The following is a 24,526-nucleotide window of genomic DNA, read 5'->3' on the forward strand; positions in this document are numbered from 1 at the left end:
CATGTAGTCTAGACACACCCTATGTGTTTAGATTTAATAGAGAAGAAAGGAATAGAGTTACAAATAGATCATTTACATTCAAGCGATGGCAAAGTGCTTCTATCAGGTTTGTAGAAATGATGAAACAGGCTGTTGGCTGGCAAAAGTCTCACTGGTCATTTCAAAAAGATTGGTAGGTCCTCAGTCCATGGTTCAAGATGGCCCTTTCAGTTGTAAATCCATAGTCTAGAGAATTAGAGCAGCAGAGAGACAAAAGGCAGGTGTCTTGGGGGCCTTTTCTATGTGCATGTAAAGTTACTGTCTCAAGTGAAGCCCCCAGCACTTGTGAAGGGAAAGTTACTGGCCCAGGATGGAGTCTTAGGTTACATGTCCTCCTTAAATGTCCTTTTATGATTTCCTGGACCATAAAGATGGCCATTGGTATCTTGCTGCCTGAAGTATGCACATGATGGGTCCATTGGGAGGAATGATTTTCTTCAAAGACCCATTGTGAGCGAAGTGTCCTTAATGGGTGTACAACACAGAGCTGTCTTGTCCTGATGTAAATCTGTCAGGGTGTGTGGCCCAGGAACAACAACATCTTGGAGATGGAAATACTGGCCAATATTTATAACTTTAGATACAAAGATATGTGACTTTAATCAGGACAATCATACTTGATCGATCTTAGCTTTTCTATTGATACCTTATATGACAAGATTTATGGTAGTTGTGTAACAGTGATAGAAAGGGTCACCTTTCTTATACACGGCATCCCATGGACCACAGCCTGAGCCTGCATTCCGTCGCAAAGCAGAACAACCAGCAGCTTTCTCCAGCCGACCGGTTTCTGTGTGCCTCTGCTTCAAGGTATGTACATTGACGGGGCTTCCTGCTGCAAACCAGTCAGAAGTAGGGAGAGCAAAGTGCACATAGTGGCTGTGTCTGGACTGGCAAGTTTTTCCGCCAAATCATCTGATTTTGTGGAAAAACTTGCCAGTTATCTACACTGGCCGCTTGAATTTCCGGAAAAGCACTGACGATCTCCTGTAAAATCATCAGTGCTTTTCCGAAAATACTATGCTGCTCCCATTCGGGCAAAAGTCTTTTTCCGAAAGACTTTTGCGCGAAAGGGCCAGTGTAGACAGCATAGTATTGTTTTCCACAAAAAAGCCCCGATCGTGAAAATGGCGATCGGGGCTTTTTTGGGGAAAACCGCGTCTAGATTGGCCATGGACGCTTTTCCGCAAAAAGTGCTTTTGTGGAAAAGCATCCTGCCAATCTAGACGTGCTTTTCCGAAAATGCTTTTAATGGAAAACTTTTCTGTTAAAAGCATTTTCGCTTTTGCTGGGATTTCAGTTCTTTTCCTGAAACCATTTTTTCCAACACCATACCTGTTCACTCACCTATTACCAAGCCTAATGTACAAGCGGTGAAAAGGCAGTTCCTAAGAGCCTCTACAGGTGAGACAGTAACACATCCTCAGCGCACTTCATAAGCAGTGCAACCCTTCTGCCACATGGGGTTAACAAGAAAAAATATTGAGTTCAGCATCTATGCGTTACTCTAAATAGTTCAAAAAAGAACCAATATACACCTGCCTGCCAGAAATCTGGGAGAGCTGTATTCCACCCTGGCTATCTCTCCGAAGCAATCTGTCTACTATTGTAAACACTGAATCCTGTATAACAAAAGCAAAGTATTAATAAGAGAAGAAAACACAGCATTGAATTAGGAAAATGCTGTGCTAGTGACTTGAAACCATAGAAACAATAAATAAAACACCCTCCTTATGGGATTTTGGGCATTAACCTTTGCCTCAATTTCCCTTGTCAGGACTGAATTTGTTCAGACCCTGTTGACAACAGAGCAAGCTAATTTACTTTCTACCGGTGAAATAGAACCTCCAAAGAAATATTCATGGTCAGACATTTTTATTATGTTCTAGGGAAAATAAGTGGTCCTGAGTGTTTCTATTTCATTCAAAGGAAATTTTGCTCCTGATTTCAATGGCACCGAGACTGGGCCCTGAGTGAGGATAATGGTGCTTTAGATATGCAGAACACGGGAATAGAAAGAGAGGAACTTTTCTTGTTTCTAATTTCTTTGAATTTTATGATCATTCAAAGCCAGTGGTTCTCACTCTATCATTGTGAGGCACACGCGGCCACACATCACATATGCCACCTGTATGGGCCTGAGGCTGTCACATGGGCTGCAGCTGCGTACTGAGTGGGCTGCTAGCAGCCTACAGGCTGAGAACCGTTTTCTAGAGAAACCTCCAGCCCATAACATGGTCTTCCAGGTGGGTTGCCATAGGGATTTAATTGGCAGTATCCCTTTCTTCTCTGGGATCTGCCTCCTCTTGAAATACACTCTGGAGTGCCTTTTTGATGGATCCCCTGAATTGTCGATTCCTGTAGCTTCCAACAAAGAAGTAAATAACTGGGTTAATGCTGCTGTTCATAGAGGCCAGCATGAGAGTGGTAGCGATGAGTTTTAAATTATGAAATAAATTAAGGAAGAAGGTGAAAATACTGAGGGGAAACAATAAAGAGGAGGAAGAAAAGGACATTGAGCAAGATAATGATGCAGAACTTTCCTGGCTGGCGTCACTGGGAGCTTCGTTGGACCTTGATGATCAGGATGAAATTGGAAAGAACAGTGATGGGAGTAAATATCATGAAATCCATGGCAGTGAGTTGAGTGATCATGGTGTCACAATACGCAGAGGTGTTCAAAAAGTGTACACAAAATCTCAGTCCAGTCAGCAAGCAGGAGAGAGCCCAGAGCAAGGCGCAGACAAGTGCTTTGGGCAGCAACATCCATGCCAGAGGGGGAAAAGGACAAAGGGTATGTCTACACTAGCCCCCTAGTTCGAACTAGGGAGGCTAATGTAGGCATTCGAAGTTGCAAATCAAGCCCGTGATTTAAATATCCCGTGCTTGATTTGCATCTTCCCGGCCAGTCGCCATTTTTGAAATTTACAAGTCTGGACTAACTGCCCGCGTCTACACATGGCAGGGACGCGGTATTTCGAATTAAAGCCCTAAATCGAACTACCTGTTGTTCCTCCTGCAAGGAGGTTTAACAGATAGTTCGATTTAGGGGCTTTAATTCGAAATACCGGGTCCCTGCTGCCTGTAGATGTGGGCAGTTAGTCCAGACTTGTAAATTTCAAAAATCGTGACCGACTGGGAAGATGCAAATCAAGCACGGGATATTTAAATCATGGGCTTGATTTGCAACTTCGAATGCCTACATTAGCCTCCCTAGTTCACTAGCCCCCTAGTTCATAGACATACCCAAATATACACCTGTTGGCACTGATGGCTGTCAGGAGGTACTGGTTGTCCTCCAGACAAGATAGGAGTATCTGTTTTCACGGCAGCAAGCCAGTCTAAGAAGCTGCTGCATCAGAGCTTGGCATTTCTTCTCTGGTGCTCAAGCCGGGCAGACTTAAGGACTAACTAGGAAGGCAGCAGTACCTTGGACAGCTCAGGGTTTGCCGACAAAATGGTGTCTAGATTACTTTCACTTTTGAAAGCTCCACTTTCGAAAGTGAGATGAGAAGAAGATATGCAGATTCCCACGGAATTTGCATAGCCTTTCGAAAGTCTAGCGTAGTCTAGATGTACCCTACATGAGCCCTTAATACAAAAGCTGAGAAAACACTCCCCTCAGCCACAATAGCCAGGTGACCAGAGTGGTGCTGTTAATGGAGATGTCAGTAAAACTCTCTGAAGAATTCATTCCCATTATTTTTATCAGCATAGTTGAAGCCGGTCTCTGTGGGAGGCAGGATCACTGTGCTTGACTCAGTTATCATGAAAATGCTGCTGTCTGTGATGGGTGGTATGTCCCTTTCAAACCCACTGGATGTGCACACTTATTAGCAGAGAGCAGACAGAGAGGAATAAGAGACTTGGCTATCTCCAGCACTGTGCTTCACTGACCTTTCCAGCTCCTCTGCTGCCTCATGGGATGGAACAGCCAGACTGCAGTAGGTGTAATTGGGAAGTATCTAGAGCCCTTACAGTCCTGAGGAATGCCGGAGACTGGAAGAGAGGGGGGGGAAGAGAGAACACACAATATTGTGAGGAACTGTCAGCCATTTATGGATTGGGAGTGGCAGGAGTTGACATGAGAAATATGAACTCGAGAGAGAGAGAAAACAATCAACAGCAAATCCATCCAGCAAACATTTATCTTTAGTTTTCTCTAACACCCGGGAAATGAACCCATTCTCCTGGGATCTTTTCTGAATTATGATCTGTTATATGGACACAGATGATAGCCAATCCTTGTCAAGTCCTATCGAAGAAATCCTTTCCTTATGCTTGGTAGGGTGGGATACAGAGATCCTAATATCAGGGCAGCTTGCGAACTTTGGTCAGTATAAGATCAGTCAGTGCCTTTGTCACTACATTTCTGCAAATTATAGCAGAAATGGGTTGCTAAAGGCTATTTATCAAGGGATCACTATTGCAGAAAGCTGCTATTATCTGAGAGGCATCTGGTGCATTTAGGGTCTAACCAAGGTAGTTAGTTATGAGTTTTAGAACTCACCTTATTATTGAGGGCTTTTTTTTGCCAAATATAATATTTCTGTTACATTCATATATGTCTAAAAAGATCCAATAACCATGATTTCTGGGCCAATAAAATATATTCTGTACATACCCAAAGCTATATTTTTGCCTAAGAATATTGATTTGTAATTTAATGTGGCAGTGATTTGTGATTTTTACGACAAAGCTATCTACTAGAAAGAGAGAGTGAAAAAAGGCATTCTGACAAGGTTGACAGGAGAGAAATAATCAGAGACTAACCATGGAATGGTGAATTTATTGTATTTGCCCCAACACACCAGGATTGCCAAAATGCAAACAGTCCTAAAAGAAGTATTACATATAACCATCAATACCATTAAACAACTTAACTCATTGTCTGATTCAGTATTAACTATGATCATTATAATCAGGGCTTGACAAACGGCGGCAAAATCTGCTCGCCAGCCCTGCACTGCGCATGCGCAAGACCCACATTGCGCATGCACGCGCCGCCGGTGAACAGGGCGACTGGCTGAAATCTACTCGCCATGGGCGAGTAGAAACAGCGATTTGTCAAGCCCTGATTATAATACTCAAATAATCCCAGAAGGACACGAATGAAGGAGCAGTGATTAAGGGTAATGCAATGGTTATAGGTGACCCGAGAGTTACATGAGAAGGAAACTCGAGTGGAGGCCCCATCCCACATGCAGATGGCCACAATGTGAGAGCACCAGCTCTGTGTGACATGGGGTTGGGTAGAGAGGGGAGCTGGCTTTAGAACTCTGGTTGGTGAGGTGAGTGTGAGGGAAAATCCCACTCCTGCCTCCTTGTTGCCAGCCCATTTAGCACTGCAGAACAAGACTGCCACGCTGCCCTCCCCAAGTGGAACTATGGGATGGGTTGCAGGCCATTTTCTTGGCTCTGGAGCCAATCAGCTGGCACAGGGACAGCTCTGGAGACAGGAAACACATGGCTAGGTCCACCGTACATGTTGCTCCTGCTCCTGAGAGGAGGTAGGAAGCCTCAAAACCTTCAACCTCAGCAGAGAAGAACCTTCTGCAGAGAAGAGCTGCGTAGATGGTTCTTTTTTGCACAAAAACCCCTCTTGCGCAAGAGCTGTTTTTCCTGAAAAAATGAGGAAGAACGATTCTTGTGAAAGAGGGATTTTTGTGCAAAAAGGAGCTGTCTACACAGCTCCTTTTTGTGCAAAAGCGGCTGCTCATTACTTATGCAAATGAAGCGTGCTTCATTTGCATACGCTTTTGTGGAAGAAGGCTGCAGTACAGCTGTAGCCCCAGTGTGCTGTGAACTGGAGCTGCTGGGAATCCTCCAGTTTCCCCAAGGCGGCCTTGATTTGCATTTTTGAACTGAGCTTTACCACATACAGCTGCCTGTTTCTCTCTATGGGTGGGGGGAAGATGCTGTGTACACAACTTTGATTTCTTCAGAGTCCTGTCAGTCCCATATGTGAGGTTCTTACTGATGTCAAAGGATCACACAATTAGCTCCAGGTCAATATGTATCTAGATTTAATACTACAAGAAAGGAATAGTTACAAATGGTTAATAGATAATTTAAATACAAACAATTGCAAAGTGTTTCTGTCAGGATTGTAGAAATGCTGGAACAGGCTGCTGGCTGGCAAAAGTCTCTCTGGTCACTTCCAAAAGTTTGGTAGGTCTTCAGTCCATGGTTCAAGATGGCCCTTTGACTTGTAAATCCATAGTTAAGAGAATTAGAGCAGCAAAGAGGTAAAATTGAGGTGTCTATGGGGAATCTTCCATGTGCATGTAAATTAACTGTCCCAAACAAAGCCCACAACATTGTTGAATGGAAAGTTAGTGGCCCAGGACAGAGTCTTAGGTTACCTGTTCTCTTCACATGTCCTTCCATGTTTTGCTGAGTCACAAGGATGGATGCTGGTGTCTTGCTAGCTGAGGTGTCCACAGGAAGAATCCATTGGGAGGGATGCATTTTTTCAATGTCTTATTGTGCGATAAGTGTCCTTAACATGCTAACAACAGAGAGCTGTCTCATCCTGATGTAAATCTGTCATTTTGTGTTGGTGTGTGGCCCTGGAACAACACACTTCTTGGAGATGGAAATACCTGGCCAATATTCCTAACTTTAGATACAAAGAAGATATGTGGCTTTAATCAGGAGAATTGTACTTGATAGATCGTAGCTTTTCCATTCATGCCTTCTGGTAATTTTATAAAAGTGATATAAAGGGTCATCTTTCCTAGACACAGTGTCACAAAGGCCACAGCCTGAGCCGGCGTTCCATCTTCGAAAAGAACAGTCAGCAACTTTCTCCAACCGGCCCATTTCTGTGAGACTCTGTTTCGCTCTGTTTCTGTGAGGCATGTCCATTGACAGGGCTTCCTGCTGCAAACCAGTCAACAGAAAGAGGAAAAGGAAAGTGCACGTTGGGTGTGGGGAAAGAACGGCCCCAGGTGAGAATCTCTAGGGGAGACTGAATCTGAAAGCACAATTTAATACATGGCTCTGCAATGCCAGGGCACTTTTGCAATTGAATAAACTCCCATCTGAGTTTACTCTTTTTAGTATGAACAGAAGGGAATATTTCCAGGACTAAGGTACAGAAGTCAGAGGGCAGGCAGTGCCATGTTGCACGTTTTGTGGATTGTCCCTGTACAGGTGCTCTCCCAACAAGTTGCTTTATGCTGAGATTTCACGTCTTTTCCTGAGACCGTTTTTCCTAAATCCACACGTGTTCACTCCCCACATTGCCAAGCCTAGTTTACCAGCGGCGAGAAGTCATTTACAAGCAGCCTGTAGAGAAGAAACAGTAACACACCCTCCAAACATGTCATTATCAGGGTGACCGGTCTGCCACATGGGGGTGGCAACAAACATTACAGGGTTCCATATCTAAGGAATCCGCTAAACAGTATAGAATATAACCAGCATAAACCCGCCTGCCAGGAACCTGGGAAAGATGTACACCACTCTGGCTACGTCTCTGAAACAATACTTCTACTGCAAGCACTGAATCCCTGTTTAACAAATGCAAAGTTTAATTAAAAGAAGAAAACACAACATTTGTTTGGGTAACACTGCTCCAGTGACTTGAAAGCATACAAATAATAAGTTAAACAATCTCCTCACAGTATTTTGGGCATTGTGCTTTGCCTCAGTTTACCATGTCAAGGATGAGTTTGTTCCGACCCTGCTTACATCAGATCAAACTAATTTACTTCATATTGGAGAAATAGAACATCCAAAGAAATATTCATGGTAAGAGATTTCCCTTACATTATAGGGAAAAGGAACGGTATGGTCCTGCTCCTATTAAATCCAAAGGAAATGTTGCCTCTGATTTCAGCGGCACCAGGATCGGGCCCTGAGTGATGATAGCAGTCCTCGAGATACGCAGAACACAGAAGAATGGAAAGAGAGGAACTTTCTCATCTCTAATTTCTTTGAATTTTATGATCCTTCTAGATCTGTGATTCTCAACCAATCGTGAGCCGCATATGAAGCCACACAATGTAGTTACCGCCGGTCTGGGCCTGAGGCTGTCACGTGTGCTGTTTGGGCTGCAAGCAGCCTGCATACTGAGAACCACTGTTCTAGAGAAACGTCCATAATAAGTTCTTGGTTGGTTGCATAGGGATTTAATTGGCCGAATCCTTAACCCCTTCCTCACTGGGATTTGCCTCACTGGTATTTGCCTCATCGTTAAACACATTCTGGAGTGCCTTTTTGATGGTTCCTCTGAATTGTCGTTTCTTGTAGCTCCCGACAAAGAAGTAAATAACCGGGTTAATGCTGCTGTTGAGAGAGGCCAGCATGAAACCCGTAGCGATGAAATGGCTATAATTAACAATATTCAGGAAGAAGGCAAGAATACTGAAGGGAACAATAAAGAGGAGGAAGAAGAGGACAGAGAGCAGGATAACGACGTAGAGCTTTCCTGGCGGGCGTCGCTGGGAGCTACAGCGGACCTTGATGATCAGGATCAGACTGGATAGAACCATGATAGGGGTGAATATTAGGAAACTTGTGCCAGTGAGTTGAGCGAGCACCACCATGCAACGTTCATAGGAGTCAGAAAAGCAAAAATATGCTCTCAGTCCAGAGAACAGGCAGGAGAGAGCCCAGAGCAAGGCACAGACAATAGCAGACAAGTGCGTTGGGCGGCGACATCTGTGCCAGATGGGGAAAAGGACAGACACACACCTTTCGGCACTGATGGCTGTCAGGAGGTACAAGCTGGTGCTGTACGTGAACACAAGCAGCAAGTCCATGATTGTTATTAAGAATAATAAGTTAAATAAATGTGCGACGTACACCGTGAGGGAAATAGGCAAGCAGAGGAGGAAGCCAAAGTCAGCGGCAGCCAGGTTGAGAACATAGACAGTGAAGAGGTTCCTCTTAATGCGAAAGCCGAGGAACCAGAGCACAATCCCATTTCCCACCAGCCCCAACAGGCAGAAAAGCAGAGTGACACCAATGATTGCTGTAGCTACATTATCTGGTATGAAATTAACCCTGTGACTTCTGTTTCCATTTTCAAGGCCAGGCTCCATTGGGGGCAGGGATGATGATGATGTCCTCAGCTCAGTAATTCTGAAACTTTCTGTGGGCTGCTGGTCTCTCCTAACTGTCGCAAACACCTGTTGGCAGAAAGCAGATGGTGAATCAATGTCTCCGACTTCCCCAGCACTGTGTTTCACTGAGCCTCCAGGCCTGGAACAGGCAGGTCCCAATGAGTGTGAGAGATCTAGAGCCATAATGGCCTGCGGGTGGAAGGATTAGGTACAGACGGAGAGACAGGGAAAAAGGCTGATGGGTGGGGACCACCTTGGACACAGAGGCAGAAAGACAGTTCAGCATGGGGAGAGAGGGGCAGTGGGGGAAGAGAGAAATTGGAAGGGCTCTCAGTCATGTATAGAAAGGGAATGATAGGAAAAAGACCATGGCGTAGAATAAATATTGAGAGAACAATAGACCATCCTTGTAGTGTTAATGAACATACCAAACCCTTACCTTGCTTCCCTATACTGAACTGACTGGCTGTGTCTACACCGGCCACTTATTCTGGAAAAGCAGCTGCTTTTCCGGAATAAGCTGCGAGCTGTCTACACTGGCCCCTTGAATTTCTGGAAAAGCAGTGACGATTTACTGTAAGAAATCAGCTGCTTTTCCGGAAAAACTATGCTGCTCCCGCTCGGGCAAAAGTCCTTTTTCCGGAAAACTGTTCCGGAAAAGGGCCAGTGTAGACAGCACAGTAGTCTTTTCCGCAAAAAAGCCCTGATCGCGAAAATGACAATCGGGGCTTTTTTCCGGAAAAGCGCGTCTACATTGGCCACGGACGCTTTTCTGGAAAAGCATCCTGCCAATGTAGACGCTCTTTTTCCGGAAATACTTATAACGGAAAACTGTTCCGTTTTAAGCATTTCCAGAAAAAGGTGCCAGTGTAGACACAGCCACTTTGTATTGGAATGTCTTGGACTGTGTATTACAGTGGGGCTTAGCAGTTCCACTTTAGAATCTCAGGGTATGTCTACATGACAGAGTTACATCCACACTGCAATCACGTTCTTTTGAAAGAAAATCGAAAGAACAGAGGGTTTTTTCTGACCGCCATACTCTTCTTTCTACAAGGAAGAACACTTTTTTTGAAAGAGCTCTTTTGGAAAAAGGTGTATGCGAACAGTGTGGATTTGTTCCTAGTGCTGATAAATTTTGTAATCAATGTGCTGTTGTTACCAAGAACTGTAAAAATGTACAATGTGCATGCTCTTTTGGAAAGACCGTTGAACCTGTCAAGAAATGTATCAAATGACACACTGTATGTTAAAGGACCTTGCAATATTGCTATTTCACAGTTAATGCCTGTAATTGGTCTTGGAACTTCTTACAGGGCAAAGGAGATTCCAGCCACAATGTGCTGCGAGGAAAGTGAAACTGAGGGCACATCACCATTATGTTTTCATGACTAAGTGCCAAGATGCCTACACTTGGGGAATGTGAATACCTACATTGACTCAATGTTAATTGGATTCCACTTAAACAACAAATGGTCTGATAGCACTTTAAAGACTAACAAAACATTTAGATGGTATCATGAGCTTTCGTGGGCACAGCCTACTTATCCAGGCTGTTGCCAGAGCTGGCATGGATGAATTTAATATTTTCCTTAGCGCTGGGCAAGGTCACATGACACACATGGGACTCATGCTGCAAAAGCAGAGCCGATCTGCTATGTTTTTTACCAAGTTTTACTTTGGGTTTATAAAACAGTGCAGGGATATTGTTGTCTCTATGATGGACCTTGCAATGAAGCAGCCTATTTTAGGCAAGCCTGGTTTTCATATACTTGTCCAGTTCTGTACTGTTGTTTCTAATATTGGATTAGAACCTATCGTAAGACAGAGCCAAAACATGGGGAGGCCCTGTGATGCACTCAGTGATGTTACTGGCATCACTGCCTGCATCCATTTTGTGTTGGGGGTGTCACGTTATTGGATTTTAAAGTGAGCAGACAGAACACTGTTGCACCCATGGGTGGTGGTTGCCCCAAATTCTGTCCCAAGCAGGCCGTGTGAGGTGTCAAATGGAAGCTTATGCTCTGCTGATTCTATGTATGACACTCATGTACTCATGTAGTTTTTGTATGTGAAGTTATGACTAAGGGCTCTGTTCTTGTATTTTAAATGTTCTGGGAGGGAGCAATGGGCCTGGACTGCCTAGTGTGAGATGAGGAAGGGTTGTTCAGTGAATGGCTGTGCTAACTAGCCATGGACAACGGCTCTCAGAGTGGCCAACACACACCTGAGGAATGTGTCTGGAAGCTAGCAGACTAGCCAATGCGTAATGGCTACTTGCATGTGAAACACAGAGGCTGTGTCTACACTGGGCCACTTATTCCGGAAAATCAGATGCTTTTCTGGAATAAGCTGCGAGCTGTCTACACTGGCCCTTGAATTTCCGGAAAAGCAACGGTGCTCTACTGTACAAAATCAGCTGCTATTCCGGAAAAACTATTCTGTTCCCGCTCAGGCATAAGTCCTTATTCCGGAACACTGTTCCGGAAAAGGGCCAGTGTAGACAGCCCAGTAGTCTTTTCCGGAAAAGCGCATCTACATTGGCCACAGACGCTTTTCCAGAAAAAGGGCTTTTCTGGAAAAGCAGCCTGCCAATGTAGATGCTCTTTTTCCGGAAATACTTATAATGAAAACTATTCTGTTTTAAGCAATTCCGGAAATTCATGCTAGTGTAGACACAGCCAGATAGATCACTTGATCACGTGACCAGCTTCAGTTTGGGAGACATCAGGAATATAAAAATGCCATGAGGCCATCTCCATCTTGTCTTCAGTCTTGCTATTGATTCCAGATGCATCCTTGCTAGGGACAGAGAGCTGGGAAGGATTGCTGGCCCATCCTGACATAGGGTGTACACCAGAGACGTCTAAGCTAGCAGTTTTTTAACGTCTCTGCTAAGAGCCTGCATCAAGAACGTGGTGATTGATGTCTGTAATGTATTCTCCTTAACAATCTCACTCTCAACCTTTTCTTTCTTTTATTAATAAACCTATGGGCTATGTCTACACTGGCATGAATTTCCGAAAATGCTTTTAACGGAAAAGTTTTCCATTAAAAGCATTTTCAGAAAAGCGCGTCTAGATTGGCAGGATGCTTTTCCGCAAAAGCACTTTTTGCGGAAAAGCGTCCGTGGCCAATCTAGACGTGGTTTTCCGCAAAAAAGCCCCAATCGCCTTTTTCACGATCGGGGCTTTTTTGCGGAAAACACTACTATGCTGTCTACACTGGCCCTTTTGCACAAAAGTCTTTCGGAAAAAGACTTTTGCCTGAACGGGAGCAGCATAGTTTTTCCGGAAAAACACTGATGATTTTACAGTAGATCGTCAATGCTTTTTCGGAAATTCAAGCGGCCAGTGTAGACAGCTGGCAAGTTTTTCCGGAAAAGCGGTTGATTTTCCGGAAAAACTTGCCAGTCTAGACACAGCCTTAGCGTTTAGATTCTAAAGGATTGGCTCAGCGTGCTCTTGTGGGTAAGATGTAGAGTGTAAATTGGCCTGGGACTGTGGCTGGTTCTTTGGGACCGGGAAGGTCTGTTTGGGGTTGGTGAGATTGGGTTCTATAACCTCTCAACTGTGTGTAAGGTCCAGGGCTGAGTGTGGTGGCATGGGGAAAACTGGGGTGTCTGAGGGATTTTGCTCGTGAGGCTTCCTGATGGCCAGATTGTCAGCTGAAGTGCTCGGTGTGACCGGTTTGTGGCCTATTTGGGAAAGGTCTCCAGTTGAGGGTTGTAAGTAGCCCTGGTTTTGAGCAATTTGCCCTGAGCTGACACCCTCAGCGTTGCCCGGACTCAGCCTAGTCCGTCACAGATGGGGAGGAGGATTTTCTTTCGGAAGAGGGCTCCAGGAAATAACACAGGTGCCCTGGTGGACACTCCGTCCAAAGTAATCAGGACTCTATAGTTCCGTCACCTGCCAGCTTTTAAAGCTGCAGGCACCCTGGGCAAGCCTTGTGGCAGGAAGCCGGCCTGAGAGCAGCACCTGACCGTGTGTCTCTCCTTGCCACAAGCCTGCTCACCCATGGCGGAGCCACAAGCCCTCAGAGGCCCTCCTGGCCCTCTCAGGGAGTAGCCTCAGGTGTACCAGGACCCACACAGGGGACCAAGAGGTGAGCAACCTCCTGGTCCAGAGCAAAAATCCTGTCCCTTCTTGAGCTGTGGGGCAAGAAGGAGACATTGCAGGATCTCCTTTCCAAGCGCTGCAACGCGGACATCTTTGAATGCATAGCCGAGTTCCTGGCGGAGCACGGACACCCACCCTGGACCTTAGAACAGGTCCAGAGTGAGGTGGAAGAGCTCCGTCAGGGATACATCAGGGCTAGAGAGCACAGCTCGCACTCAGGGGAGGACCCCACACCTGTCCCTACTACCAGGAGCTCTACCAGATCCTAGGGGGTGGGGAAGCCGTTTCCCCACCCATCATGGCGGACTCCGGTCTTGAGACCCCGGTAGTCGCCCGGCTGGAGGTCACAGCGGAGGAGGAGGAAGACCAGGGACAGCAGGAGGAGGAGACGGACACCATTACCCTGTCCCTGGAGCTGGTTCCCGTCAACCAGGAAGTCTCCCAGGCCTTGTCTGACGCAGGGAAGAGATCGTCAGACGAGGGCTCTCCGTTTGTTTCTCACGTGGCGGGGAGGGGAGGTGGGCGCAGAGGGGGCGGGGTGTGAGCATTGCTTGGGCTGGACATGGTGCTGCAGTCCATGCACATGAAGCCGCGTGCAGCGTTCGTGTGTGCCCCGCAGGCAGCCCCTGAGCGTGGGTGGGATCCTGCTGCCAGGCTCACGGAGGCCCCACGGCCCCAAGGGGGGGCCCTCTGAGCACCTTCCATGGGTGGAAGCGGGCTGGCCACAAGGGTGCAGGCACAACCCCAGATACGCCAAGGAGCGCCACACACAGGCATACCTGACCGTGCAAGGACCACCCGCTCCCACGGACAGCGCTGCGAGCCGCAGGGGGGGTGTGCGGGCCCCAGGAGAGCCAGGCGGCTCCCAGCTCCTCTGCTGCCCACTGGACACTTCCCTTGCCTGCTTGTCCATGGGCTGGGGGAGGGTTAGGGGGAAGCAGGCAGCATGGTCCCCTGGGCACCTCAGGGTCCCTATGAGGCAGGACCTGCTGTGCAGGCCACACAAGGCCTTGCTCCTGGGACATCCCCCTCCTCTGCCCCGAGGACTGTTGGTCGCATGGATGATTGACCGCGCTCTGTGTTCTCCACAGCTGTTCGTCCCTCTCCCATTCCGTCCCCCCCCGCAAACACCCCAGGAGCGCTATGAGGCCACCTCACCCCCCCCAGCAGCAGGACTGTGTGAGGGCAAGATGGCACAATTCCTTGGGGACGGAGCTTCTCTCCCACCCTCTCTTTCTTGAGGGTCCCCCTTTTCCAGGACTCTCCCCTCCCCCGTGCAGGGACTGCAGCCTGAGAGTGCCTTATCTTCATGAGGAGGGCCCCGACTGTGGACTTCCCCACGCCGAACTGGTTGCCCACCGACCGGTAGCTGTTGGGGGTGGCGAGCTTCCAGATGATTGTTGCGACCCACTTCCCCAGGGGGTGGGTCACAGGTGGGTGTTGCATCATCGGAGGGCGGGGGGGAGCCAGGCACATAGCTCCAAAAAGATGGCCTTCAGCGTGTGGAAGTTTTGGAGCCACAGCTGGTGGTCCCGTCACTCCATGACCAGCTGGTCTCACCCGTTGGAACTGGTGTCGAGCCTCCAAAAACACCTCTCCGCTGTGATTGGCAGTTGCAAGAGAGTAGCTCCCGCACCCGGTGAGAGGGTCCCAAGAATGAGCTCGGGGTCGAGCTAGTGCAGGACCAGGAAGGCAGCTGGCACAAAGTGCTGCAGAAACTGCAGCACGACCATGTGGGGCCATCGCATGCCCGGGGCAGCTCCGGCTCCATGGCCCCAAGAGAAAAGCTGTGGTATCCAAAAAAGCAGGGCAACCACAGCAGGCACTGCGAGAGCTTTGTTGTCCCTCGAGGAGATAGGCAAGCAGGCAGCAGAAGCAGAGGAACTGCTGTTCAGGGGGGTCCCTTTAAGCACGTGTCTCTGCATGGCTCCGGCACCAGCACTCGGAAGCAACTGGTGACCTAAAGCCCTGCCTGACGTGGTTCTGGGTGGCTTTTTGTGTGAGAGAGCGTCCAATCAGTGTGGTCGCTTTCTTTTGAAAAAGCAGATCACTTTTTCCATGCACATTGGCAGTGTGGACGCGCTCTTTCAGAAGTTTTTTTACGGAAGATCTCTTCCGGAAAGACTTCTTCTGAAAGAAGCCTGCAGTCTAGATGTAGCCTCAGGGTCAGTCAGTCACTAATTGAGATTCTCCCTGTAGAGTCTTTTTCCAAAATTGATTTGAGGAATAATCTTTATCAGGATACTAAAATTTTCCCTGTCGGCTCCTGTACCACATCTGGCAGCCTGTCCCTGCTGGATCCCACCTGAGAGATGCCTGCAGTACTCTGGACATGGAGATACACAGAGATCAGAGGTTTTACGTGAGCATTGGGGAGTTTTGTAATATCAGAAAGTATCAGGTCTCTGCTCACTGTGATTGCTTCTGATCTGCTAAGCATAATGGAAATAGCTTTCTAAAGCTGTCATGAGACAGATTAAAAAAAAGCCACTTGTGTCTGAGAAATTCCCAGACTGTGCTTCACTGACCATTTTAGCCCCTCTGCTTCTTCCTGGCTCAGAACAGCCAGATCCCACTCGGCGTGACTGAGAAATATACAGAGAAATTAGAGTGCTGGGGGACGCTACGGACAGAAAGAGATGGGGAGAAAGCCTGATGGGCAAGAAGCAGCCGAGAGAAAGAGAGAGATTGGGAGGAACTCTTCTGCATTTATGGACTGGGAGTGGTAGGAATTGACATGGGGAATATGAAGAGACAAAGCAATCAACAGCAAAGAATTCATCTAGCAAACACTTACCTTTACTTTCCTCTAATCCCTGGGGAATGAATCCATCTTCTTTTCTGAATTATAATCTGTTATATGGACACACAGTTTCCCTGTGTTGTGTCCAACAAGCAGTCCTTGTCAAGTACGATCGAAGAAATGTCGTCTTTGTATTGGGTATCTTGGGTTAAAGAGATCATAACATCAGGGCAGTTTGTGAGCATAGGTCAGTGTTATAATGTCTTTGTTACTTATTTTCTACAAAGCATAACAGAAATGGCTTACTAACGGCTATTTCTCAACAGATCCCTATCACAGAAAACTGCTATTATCTGAGAGAAGCAACTGGTACGTTTAGGTTGTAAAGAATTTAGTTACGTAGCATGACATTTAGAACTTGTCTTATTGTTCAGGGCTTTTTTGCCAAATAAAATGTTTGTTACATTTTGTTACAATTATATATGTGTTAAAAATTCCCACCACCATGATTTCTAGGCAAATACATATCCAAAGCTATATTTTTGCCTGGGAATATTTAATTCAACTTAATGTGGCAGTAAATATTTGTGATTTTTACTACAAATCTATCTAGATTAATAAAGAGAGATTGATACAAAGCATTTTGACAGGGTAGAAAAGAGAAGAAATAATGTACAGACATTAACCATAGAATGGTCACTTGATTGTATTTGCCCAAACAGAACTGGAACCCCAAAATGCAAATTGACCTAAAAGAAGTAATACTTACAACAATCTATATAGGTAAACAACTTTATTCATTATGTGCTTCAGTACTAAGTATGATCATTGGGATCCTACTGTGTCTAAAAGCCTTCTTGAATAATTTAAAGAGAGGTGAGGTAAAATATTTTAAATACATACATATCATTATAATAGTCAAATAATCCTAGAAGTACACAAATCAAGCAGTGATCAAGGGTAATGCAATGGATTTAGGTTAATCAAGAAATATATGAGAAGGAAGCTAGAGTGGAGGCACTATCCTACATGCTGATGGCCACAATGTGAAAGCACCGGCACCATGAGCACTGTGTGATACAGGGTTGGGTAGAGAGGGGAGCAGGCCTTTGAACTCTGGTTAGTTCAAAGTCACTTGTTAGGTGAAGGAAGGAGGTGTGTTTGGGGCTCTAGTGGTAAGTATGCTACAATCATTCCCTAGGAGGAGGGAGTTTCAGCTGGCAAAGCCAGAGAGGTGAGAGAGCCAGAAATATGGGAAGGACTGAAGAGGAAAGCAGCAAGGGTGAGAATAGTGTAGACTTTGGCTGCTCATGAGCAGGCCGCTGGGCTGAAACCTGGAGCAGAGGGTGAACCCGGGTTCCCTACCAGCTTCTGTGGAAGTGGTGCAGGCAGACAGGGGCATGTGGACAGCCTGGTACAGTTCAGCTTGGAAGACTTTGATGCCCTGGAAGGGGAGGATTGCAGGGACCTGGCTGGAAGACTAAGTCATGAAGAGGAATCTGCTGTTTTGAGAAGGGGCTGCAGGATGGGACAAGATGGAGGAAGAGACAGTATGGTAAGTACCTGGAAAGAGTTGATCCCTAGAGTGACTGGAAGTTCCCCTAGCAGTATGTGGGCCCCATGACATTCACTTTATGGTCATGAGACAGATGATTTTCCTTACTTTGCACATCTCCAGTTCCTCTTCCATACCACAGTTTCTCTTGACTGGAAATGTGCTTCTTCATGCTGCCAGGTTCTTTGGTGTTTGTTTTCTTGTTGCAATTTACTTGTGGAAAAGAGATGAGATCAATAGGCAGAGCTGAGGTGAAAGTGTTGACATAAGGCTATTGGTGTTTCGTTCAGAGAGGTTTATTTTCCTTTAGTTCCTTAGGCTACAGCAGAAAGTTGACTTAAGCTGTGCACCTCCAGCTATGTGAACAAGATAGCTGGAGCTGACATACGTTAAGTCGAGTTGCCCTGGGTGGGGTGGGGATTCGAGAGGGGGGTGTCGATGGGAGAAATGCTCTCATTTACTTCTCCTACTCTTACTCTACCCCGGAAGAGAACAGAATTGATGGGAGAGTGATCTGTGGTTGATTGGGCAGGTCTTCTCTAGACTTGCTAAATTGACCGCTGGTGGAGCGATCTCAGAGCGTTGATTTGGGCTGTAGTGTAGATGTAGCTTCAGTTCAATGGGTATGTCTACACAGCAGCTGGGAGGGTCGGTTCCAGCATGGACAGGTAAATACTATTCAAACTAGTCAGTGAAAATAGCAAGGTGGCCCTGGTTGTATGGGAGACAGCTCAGACTAGCCCCCTCAATACGTATGCAGGAGGTCAGTGGACTAGCTCCAGCTCGCTGTGGAAGGAAGCCTACATAGTTGAGCCCAGTGGGAGCAGGGATGTCTCAGACACGTGGCTTGGGACTTGTGGATCCATTTAACGAAACCACACTAGAAAAATAATCTGGTTTATATGCAATAGGGTCTGGGTCTGAATCAGGAGGGTCCGGACTCCATAGAGTCACAGAGCAAGGAAATGAGGAGCTTTGTGATAAGAACAGTCTAAATTGATTAAGTGATTCAATGAAAGTTTAATAAAAGGGTGTATTTTAAGGTTTAGAGCGTTACGTAAATTTATTTTTCAAACTACTAAGATAGTATAATACCGAGAAATGCCAAGGGGGCAAATCTTAGTAACTGTCTCTCTTACTAGTAAGTCAGGGATGGTTCCCACACTATTTTAGTCTCACACGATTCTTATGTCTCCTGCAAATACCCCCTAATTGCACAGCCATCCACCTCCACCTCAGTCTCTACCTCTATCTGTCAGGAATTCCTCTGTGTGTCTGGGCCCTTTATAACCAGTATGCAGAGCAGTGCCCAGGACAGCTGTTGGTGTGTCTGGTGCAGTGGATGTGTTCCTCTGAGGTAAGTAGCTCAACTGGAACCTGTTGTGTAGCCATCTCCTTGACTGAAAGGGAGCAGCCCAGCCTGACTTGACACACAGGAAAGAGAAGCTGTTCAGCCTTCCGCCAATTTTAGCCCTTTCCTTGATCAGCACCTGTAATCTGCTCATTTGCACTGGGCCCGAATGTCCTACAGCCCCAGTGGATTTGCCCCCAAAGCTACCTTTCTGAAAATGCCCTGAACACCCAGAGAAATGGTCTGATCTTTCTGGAGCTCGAGCATTGGTGTATGTCTGCTGTTCAGGGCAAGAGACAAGGAGAAGCCACACACAGTGTGCGTGAGATAGTGTTTTTTCATGTTAACACGAGGGTCAGCAGACAGGAAGATACCGTAGATAAGTGAACAGTGGGGAGGTACAAAGGTGACTTTTGGGAAGTGTATGGTCTAGGCATTATTATTAGAAGAGAGTAAACTCCTTGCTTCTGTAGCCCAGAGGCACTGACAGAGAGTAAATTCTGCTCTACAGCCTCAGCTGAGAGGGTGTTGACTTTTAGCTCTTGCGATAGAGACCCATGGCTTTAGCCCCAGAGGTCCAAGCTCCAATTCCTCCTGTCAATGACCAGGGCCCATCAGCTCTACACTTAGTTGATAGTCACTTGCATTTTTCCAGTGGAAGAGAGGTGAAAGTTTCACATATCACTGTGCATAAGCAAGAACCCGGAGCTGCATGAAACATCTGCCTGTATTTCATGCACAGTAGCTGGGTGTGGAATGATTTACATGGGGCTATTTCTCCATGGTTTTTATTACCTGCCATTAACCTTGTCTCCTACTCAGGTAGCTTTACCTGGAATTTACAGGAAAAATGTTAAGGCTGCTGGGGTCAGAAGGCTTTTACGGAAGAGACGGTAGCATTGAGCCAGAAATGTTGGGGAAAACTTGCTGACAAAACTGAAATTCCTTATCAATGGCATTTCTAAAACAATGTAAATGGGACTGTGATGGGAGTATTTCTGCCCCACTTGAAATCAATAGGACTTTCCCCACTGATTCTAAAGGGAGCAGAATTGGGCCTCATCTGAAACATTTGTGTTTTCAGAACTGCAGTGAACCCTGGGGATCCATGCTAGAAAAGGGTTGTGATATGGTGGGTGTAGATAGAAACTTAGCAAACAGTAAGTAAGCAGCTTTCTCTCTTAGTTTCTTTCTCTCTTGGGTCTGCTCTGAGGGTCTCTCCATCCTCACTGATGTCTGCCTTTTCTGTACAGACCCTTCCCCTGAATCACCATTTCTTGTAGCTCCCAATGACCGTCAACACAGTTATATTTCCTGTTTGGTGAGGGCAGCATGAAACACGTCTCAGTGGAGAGAAACAAGTAATTAAAATGCAGCATGAGGTTCTGAATGCTGAGGGGAACAGCAAAGACAAAGAGCAAGAGGACAGCGAGTAGGGGAACAGCATAGAGTTTTCTTGGCTCATGTCACTGGCTTATCCTCTCATGAGTGCCCCCTTTTGGCCAAAGGATGTGTATCCATGAGCTCCCATTTGTGTGATAGGCTCTGGGAGTGGAGAATCCCAGATGACCTTTCTTCTCAGTTGTCTTTTACCAGCCCTCTTTCCTTCCCCTTTGAGTAGCTACTGGGAGGTACGGAAGGAGCCAGATCCACTCATTCCTCGGGTCTTGACCTAGAGACCCTGTAAATAGCAATTGCCTGCAAAGTGTCTTTACTGTCCACAGCTGCTCACTCTTTGGTCCACTTCCCAAATAATCTCTTCTATCATTGCCCACTTTAAGTCCTCACTACTCACTGTCCAGAGTCCTGCAATTTTCTCTAGCTCACCACGACCTGGTCTTCAGCCGGGTCTATAATCCACCCTACAGACCGAGCTGTCCAAGTACCATTGCCTTCCCAGTCAGTCCGTCCGTCCGTCCATGTGTCATGGATGTGACTGTCACTGAACACGTCATTCAAATTAAAAGTGCAAAAATAATGACCTGGTCCAAATAGCAGGGAGGAAAAAACTCAGAGGAAAGCACACACAAGGGCAGACAAAGGCTTTGAGTGGTGGCATTGGCACTAAAGTGGAAAGAAGATGGAGAGAGACCTCTCAGTGCTGATGGATGTTAGAAGATACCAGAAGGTATTGTACATGAACAGAAAAGGTCTCCATTCTAAACCCAAGGAAATGATTCATCATATTGTAAGGAAAACACCCAGGAAGAGAAGGAAACCAAAGTCAGCAACACCTAGGTATACCGTGAAGGTGTTCCTCTTAATGTGGAAGGTGAGGAAGAAGACGACAGTCCCATCCCCCACCATCCCCAAGAGGCAGACGAGCAGAGAGAGACTGTTAATGGAGATGTCAGTGAAACCATCTCTGGAGCATTCATTCCTGTTATTTTTATCAGCATAATTAAAGCTGGTCTCTGTGGGAGGCATGAACATTGTGATCGTCTCAGTCATCCTGAAACCTCAGGTCTCTGTGATAGGTTGCATCTCCCTCTGAAACCCACTGCATGTGTACACCTGTTAGCAGAGAGTAGACAGAGGGGATTCAGAGACGTGGTTATCCCCAGCCCTATGCTTCACTGACCTTTCCAGCCCCTCTGCCTCATGACCTGGAGCAGTTAGATCCCAGTGGTGTGATTGAGAAGTATCCAGGGAGATTATTGTCTTAGGGGATGCTAGGGACAGGAAGAGAAGGGGAGAAAGCCTGATGGGTAGGGACCTGATGAGAGAGAGAGAGAGAGAGCGATTGAAAGAAAGAGACAGAGAGAGGAGCAGAAGGCATTGGAAGGAACTGTCAGCCATTTATCGACTGGGAGTGGCTGGAGATGACATGGGGTATATTAATTGGAGAGAGAGAGAAAACAATCAACAGCAAAAAACCCATCTGGCAAACACTTACCTTTAGTTTCCTCTCTCTCTGGGGAATGATCCAATCTTTTTGGGATGTTTTCTGAATGATAATCTGTTATATGGACATAGAATTTCTCTGTGTCATGTCTGGCAACCAGTCCTTGTCCAGTCCTATCAAAAAAGTAACTTCCTTACACTAGGTTGGATGGGATACAGAGATCATGACATCAGGGCAGCTTCTCAGCATTGGTCAGTCTTATGAGATCAGGTAATGTCTTTGTTATGTCTTTTCTGGAAAGTACAACGGAAATGGCTTCGTTCAGTTTCCTGAGCGAGGCATGTGGTGCAACTTAGTGATTTAGAATGAAATTTAGTACTTCCCTTTTTGCTCAGCTTTTTTCTCTTTTTGCCCAATACAATATTTCTTACGTTGTGTTAGAATTATATATGTCTTAAAAATACCAATTACCGTAATTGTGCGCTGTCGAAGGGCAAGCCCCCTCGACAGTCTGGAAGTCCCCAAAGTTTGGGTCAGTGCTCCCTTTTGGCAGGGCAAACATAGCCCGTAGGGTCAGTTCCTAGCAAATGTCTCTCTATCAGAGTCTATATGGCCCGGAGGCCTAGTTCAGAGCATGGTACCCTCTTTCCGGGTATATACGGCCCTGAGGCCTAGTCACACACACAGTTCCCCCTAGCAGGGTATATATGGCCCAGAGGCCTAATCCAAAACACAGTTCCCTCTATCAGGGTATATATGGCCTAGAGACCTAGTCACAAACTCAGTCCTCACTGGTAGGGTATATATGGCCCAGAGGTCTACTCCCAAACACAGTTCCCTCTACTAGGGTAACTATGGTGTAGAGGCCTAGTTCAAGAGGTACGCCTCCCAGACTACTAGGGAGCAGGGTTGTTGTGGGTATGGAGGCAGGGGCACCCTCCCACTCCACTGGGTCCCACCCCAGGGCCTTCTTAGTAGCGGACGATTCTGCTACCTGCTCGGTGGGGATTCCTGCTGAAATGCACCGAGCTCCTGGAAGTCAGTCCTCCGCCCTGGGCCACTTCCTTCCCTTTCCGGTGTGCTGCTCAGCACTCGGGGTGTTGCTCAGCAGGTCAAGCCCTCCTGCATGGCCTCCCTAGCCGGGGCTGTTGCAGGGGCTGTGGCTACTGAGGCAGCAGTTGCTACTGCTGCCGGAGCGCCTACTCCTGGAGCTGCTGTAGTTGTGGCTGTCACCATGGTTGAGGCAGCTGCTGCTGGGGCTGGTGCGCCTCGGGTGGCTGCAGCTGAGGCTGTGGGGGCTGCTCTGGAGCTTGGGCCGGAGTTCCCTCTCCCCGATGGTCAGCCCCAAATGAGTGGCTCTCTGGGCTTTTATACCCTGTATCCTCAGGGAGGATGCCCAGCAGGGCTGTGGGGGCGGGGCCTGCTAGGCCAGCCGGGCCAGGGCAACTCCCTGCTCCTTAGATACACCCCATCACTCATAGACTTTAAGGTCAGAAGGGACCATTATGATCATCTAGTCCGACCCCCTGCACAGTGCAGGCCACAGAATCTCACCCACCCCTCCTAGAATAATCCTCTCACCTATATCTCAGATATTGAAGCCTTCAATACTTTGAAGACCCCAAGATGCAGAGAATCCTCCAGCTGTGACATGTACCCCATGCTACAGAGGAAGGCGAAAAACCTCCAGAGTCTCCGCCAACCTACCCTGGAGGAAAATTCCTTCCCGACCCCAAATATGGCGATCAGCTAAACCCTGAGCATGTGGGCAAGACTCACCAGCCAGGCACCCAGAAAGTGTCACACACCTTCCCCCTTAAATGGGTGGCTGGCCTCTGCTCTGGCTCAGTCTCCTCCTCCTTTACCAGAGAGAAAAATTCCACATTTATATGGGTCTTTCCCAGCCAGTGGGCCATGCTAAAATCATACGGCTGCAAGGATAGGTACCATGTCATGATCCTGGTGTTGGTCTCCTTCATGCTGTTCAACCATCTTAATGGGGCATGGTCGGTTACTAATTGAAAGGGGTTCCCCGGTAGATAATATCTTAATGTGTCAACCACCCATTTCACTGCAAGCGCTTCCTTCTCGATGGTCGAGTACTTCTGTTTATGTGGAAACAGCTTGCGACTCATATACAGTACAGGGTGTTCCTCTCCCTTCACCTCCTGGGACAGTATGGCTCCTGGTCCCCTCTCAGATGCGTTGGTCTGCAGGGTGAAGCATTTCGAGAAATCTGGGTGGAACAAGACCAGGGCCTTAGTTAGACAATCCTTCAAGGCCTGGAAAGCTCTCTCACACTCCTGAGACCACCGTCCCTTCTTCGAACTCTTGCTTAGATCCGACAGGGGTGCCACGCGTGTTGCAAAGTCAGGCACAAAGCAGCGGTAGTATCCCGCTAATCCCAAAGACTGACGTACCTGCTTCTTGGTGGTAGGGGTTTTACACTCTTTCAAGGCTTGTACCTTGTCTACAAGCAGGCACAGAGTCCTCTGTCCAACCGTGTACCCCAGGTAGATCACCTCATGGCATCCCAAATGACATTCCCCTGGGTTTGCTGTAAGACCCGCCTCACCCAGCATTTTCAATATGGCTTCTTGGTGTTGGAGGTGATCCTACCACATCTGGCTATAGACCATTATGTCATCTGTTCATGCAGCTGCGTATAGGTGGTGAGGGTGTAACAGCCGGTTTGTCAACTGTTGGAAAGGGGCTGCGGCTCCATGTAACCCAAAGGGTATTGTGATAAACTGGTATAGCCCAAAGGGGGTGGGGAAGGCACTCTTCTCCTTAGAGGTTGG

The 24,526-nt window shown here is 47.1% G+C and overlaps 1 protein-coding gene across 8 annotated transcripts in view; it reads right to left on the reverse strand.

Annotated features, from left to right (window-relative positions):
• The window catches only part of LOC102453307 (mas-related G-protein coupled receptor member H-like), a 31,743-nt gene extending 8,662 nt beyond the window's left edge, over positions 1–23,081 (reverse strand). The window contains exons 1-5 of one of the 8 annotated variants that reach the window (XM_075928570.1): positions 22,720–23,061; positions 21,777–21,839; positions 17,638–17,742; positions 16,029–16,176; positions 6,747–9,179 (exon numbers count right to left, since the gene is read on the reverse strand). In XM_075928570.1, the coding sequence (XP_075784685.1) occupies positions 8,178–9,092 (915 nt within the window). In that variant the 5' untranslated portion in view covers positions 9,093–9,179; positions 16,029–16,176; positions 17,638–17,742; positions 21,777–21,839; positions 22,720–23,061 and the 3' untranslated portion in view covers positions 6,747–8,177. Of the gene's footprint in view, positions 1–3,936; positions 4,039–6,746; positions 9,182–16,028; positions 16,177–17,637; positions 17,743–21,776; positions 22,019–22,719 lie in introns of those variants that run through there. The other 7 variants (XM_075928568.1, XM_075928569.1, XM_075928567.1 and 4 more) reach the window with 7 other exon arrangements.
• Positions 23,082–24,526: the final 1,445 nt, after the last annotated feature.

The sequence above is a fragment of the Pelodiscus sinensis genome, chromosome 4 (assembly GCF_049634645.1).
Source record: "Pelodiscus sinensis isolate JC-2024 chromosome 4, ASM4963464v1, whole genome shotgun sequence".
In the NCBI taxonomy this organism is placed as follows: Eukaryota; Metazoa; Chordata; order Testudines; family Trionychidae; genus Pelodiscus; species Pelodiscus sinensis.